The sequence below is a fragment of the Peromyscus leucopus genome, unplaced genomic scaffold, assembly GCF_004664715.2.
Source record: "Peromyscus leucopus breed LL Stock unplaced genomic scaffold, UCI_PerLeu_2.1 scaffold_1379, whole genome shotgun sequence".
Lineage (NCBI taxonomy): Eukaryota > Metazoa > Chordata > Mammalia > Rodentia > Cricetidae > Peromyscus > Peromyscus leucopus.
In genome coordinates this window covers 39,742-43,587 of record NW_023504533.1, presented here as the reverse complement: position 1 = coordinate 43,587, position 3,846 = coordinate 39,742, and the positions used below count along the sequence as shown (strand labels likewise).

The 3,846-nt window shown below is 42.1% G+C and overlaps 1 gene segment (V, D, J or C); it reads left to right on the top strand.

Annotated features, from left to right (window-relative positions):
- Positions 1–2,762: 2,762 nt before the first annotated feature.
- Positions 2,763–3,618, top strand: LOC114688476. The segment is given in 2 exon segments: positions 2,763–2,877; positions 2,961–3,618. Coding segments are annotated over 2 exon segments (378 nt in total).
- The last annotated feature ends 228 nt before the right edge of the window (positions 3,619–3,846 follow it).

Genomic DNA, 3,846 nt, shown 5'->3' with positions numbered 1-3,846 from the left:
CCCAGTCTTAATATCCTACCCTGTAATCACAGCCTGTTACAGAACAGTGAATGCAGAAAGAACAGGAAGGCAGAGGAGTCACTGCCAGCCACTACCATGACAAGCAGCATGTGAAGATGCCGGTAAGCCACAAGCCACTTAGCAAGGTATAGATTTGTGGAAATGGATTAATATAAACTATAATAACAGTTAGCAAGAAGTCTGCCACGACCATACAGTTTGTATGCAATATAAATCTCTGTGTTTACTTGGTTGGGTCTGAGTGGCTGTGGGACTGGCGGGTGAGAGAGATTTGTCCTCACTGTGGGCAAGGCAGGAAAGCTCTAGTTACAAATGGTGCCCAACATGTTGGCAAGAGTTTCCACCTAAAACCTGAATAAAAATATTCTGAAATGGAGCTAAAAACAGTTCCTAGTGGTTTCTCTCAAGTTAGTGGCAGCCTGCATGTTTGATCTACTATGGCGGGTTCCTGGTGTGTGTCCTCAACCTGCAGTTTGGCGGGAATGAGGCCTCTGCAAGTGGCACATGAAGCTGCATCATGGATTTAGCCTTTGCTAGTACAAAACAAAAGAGAGGTTTCTGGGCTACATGCTGCTTTGAAAGAAGCATAGACCCACTATTTCTGAGAGTTGATGGCTCCCAGAGCTGGCAGAAAATGTACCACTACCATGTTGGGAAGCTGAAGTGGGTGGAGCCAGCAGCCACAGTGCCAGTGCCCTTTCAGGCTTAGAAGGCTGCAGTTTAAAGCAATAGGCTCAAGGTAATATAAAAAATAAGCCACGTAAAGATGGATACCACACAGAGAATATGCATTATGTCCTCTTTGATATTCATAACTGAAGAAAAACATTGATTGCAAAAGCTGTTTAGTTATGCAAAAATGTATATTTTAAAGGTACCTTGACTTCAAAATGTGGATGTAAGGGTATGTTGCTTTGGAAAGGAGGCTCTGCTTTTGTTTCCACAGAAAGCCAGAGGCTATGGATTTGTTCCAGATTAAGATACATCAGGTTGTACCAGCCAAGACCCCCTGAAAAGTCTTTGATGACACCATGGCACAGATAATCCAACATCCAGATTGGATTCAAGGCAACTGGCTCAGACGATACACCCTCACGGACTTCTCTATAATCCTAAAATTTTCTTTGTGTCCCCATAAGATACAGCAGCCCCCTCCAGCAGGAAGTAGTAAGAGAAGCTACACCCAATTTCCCAAATATACTTAGCTGGCTTTGGAGATGTGTAAATGTTAAAACCTTCCTCTTTTAAAAAAAGAAAAAAGAAAAGGGGAAGTGCTGTGGGATGGTCTGTATGTCAAATTGCTCTGATTGGTCAATAAATAAAACACTGATTGGCCAGTGGCCAGGCAGGAAGTATAGGCGGGACTAACAGAGAGGAGAAAAGAAAGAACAGGAAGGCAGAAGGAGTTACTGCCAGCCACTGCCATGTTAACAGCATGTGAAGATGCCAGTAAGCCATGATCCACATGGCAAGGTATAGATTTGTGGAAATGGATTAATTTAAGCTATAGGAACAGTTAGCAAGAAGCCTGCCACGGCCATATAGTTTGTAAGGAATATAAGTCTCTGTGTTTACTTGGTTGGGTCTGAGTGGCTGTGGGACTGTCAATTGACAGAGATTTGTCCTGACTGTGGGCAAAGCAGGAAAACTCTTGTTACAGAACACAGTGACACAAAACATTCTCTTCCAGGCTTTGGGATACATGAGTTTCACAGTCATCCTCAGTGCCTTGTTGAAGGCAGTGTAGTAGTTATTGTTGCTGATTCATGACATTTTCCAAGAGGAATTGGATGCAGAGGTTGTCTGTAACTTCCTTCAGAGGTAAGTTACAGATTGGACACTCCAGAGAGGCCCAGAAACATCTCTAAACTCAATCTTCCTTCATCTTAGATAACTGGACACTGAGAAAACCATTTTGTACACTGCATATATTTCCCCATAATATCTACCCTACATTTTCTTTCCCTTCCTACTTTACCTTTATTATATTAGACAATTTCACTTATACTTCATCATGTATTTCTATTCCTAGTTGTATATAACTATGGAATATCTAAGAACTATTAGTGAGAGTCTCATTTAATGTCAGTGTTCCTGAGATGCTCTTAATTAATACATTTATTTCTAGTTGCATCCCTTTTTCTATAACTGATGTAGTTTCCATATTCCTTGCAGATGGAAGACTTTGGTTGTTTTGTTTATATAAACATGTCTTCTTGATGAAATCCTCTGTTGACAGATACATAGTTTATTTCCATAATTTATTGTGATGTTGCTGAAATATTCATTGCTGTGCAAATATTTCTGAAATATATTTAATTTTGGACATTTTGATAAGTTTTTTGGTATATAATCTGCTGGAATGGCAAATATTAATTGCATTTATCTGAAAGGAGGCTGTAAATTCTCATAACTTGACAGGTTTTAAATTTCCCATCACTATCATCATCATCACAGTCACTAATCTGAAAGCATTTTCACAAAGTGAAGCAACTTTCTCAGGCCTGAAATCTGTTGAGAACATTTGTCCTGATGTTATATCCTCAGCATCTGCACAGGGATCACAGAACGAGAATGCTGCTCATTTCCTCAGAGAGGATTATGACTAGGCCCTCACTATCCTGCTGCCTGACTCAGCTGTTCTCTCCCTCTTTCTTCTCCAGCAGAACTAGGTACTTATCTAAGAAGTACCCTGCTCATGAATATGCAAATTACATGAGACTATGATAGTAATTACGGAGATGTCCACACCCTAGAACAGCATATGATCAGTGTCCTCTCCACAATCACTGAGTACACAGATCCTCACCATGGGATGGAGCTGGATCATCCTCTTCCTCCTGTCAGTAACTACAGGTAAGGGGCTTTCCAGTTCCAAACCTGAAGAAGGAACAGGGACTGAGGTGACAATGACATCCTCTCTGTCTTTCTCTCCACAGGTGTCCACTCCCAGGTCCAGCTGCAGCAGTCTGGTCCTGAGCTGAGGAAACCTGGGGACACAGTGAAGTTGTCCTGCAAGGCTTCAGGCTACACTTTCACTAGCCACTATATGCACTGGGTGAAGCAGAGTCCTGGACAGGGCCTGGAGTGGATTGGAGGTATTTATCCTGGAAATGGCGATACTGGCTACAATCAGAAGTATAAGGGCAAGGCCACACTGACTGCAGACAAATCCTCCAGCACAGCCTACATGGAGCTCCGCAGCCTGACATCTGAGGACTCTGCGGTCTATTACTGTGCAAGAGACACAGTGTTCCAACCCACATCCTGAGTGTGTCAGAAACCCTGGGGTATCAGGAAGCTGCCCTGGGGCTGAGATAACAGAAGATTAGCCTGGAAACTAGCTCAAAAATAATCATTCTTAGTGTTCCTTTGTCTGTCATTTCACAATCTTATAGGGTCTTTGTCAACTTTTCAAAAGGACTGTTAGGAATAAAATGATGCTGATTTAGGAGGCTGTTAGAGTACACTGTAGGCAGAACTTTCTTGGTCCTGCCTGGCCCTGTGGTCCAGACTAATCTTTCCCATCCTTAGTCCCACAGCTGCTTATAAAATAATCACTTAGCAGCTTTATATTAATTACAAACTGTATGGCCTATGGCTCAAGCTTCTCCTTAGGTAGTTCTTATAATTTAAATCATTCTGTTTCTATTAATCTATGTATTGGCACATGTTCAAGGTGGCTTTACCTGTGTCCCATCCATTAAATGTTGCTTCTTGGACAGCAGCTGGTGTCTCCCTGGACTCTACCCTTCTTTGTCTCATCTTCAGTTTGAATGTACAGCCTAACTTTATCCAGCTCTGCTATAGAACAATGCAGCATTA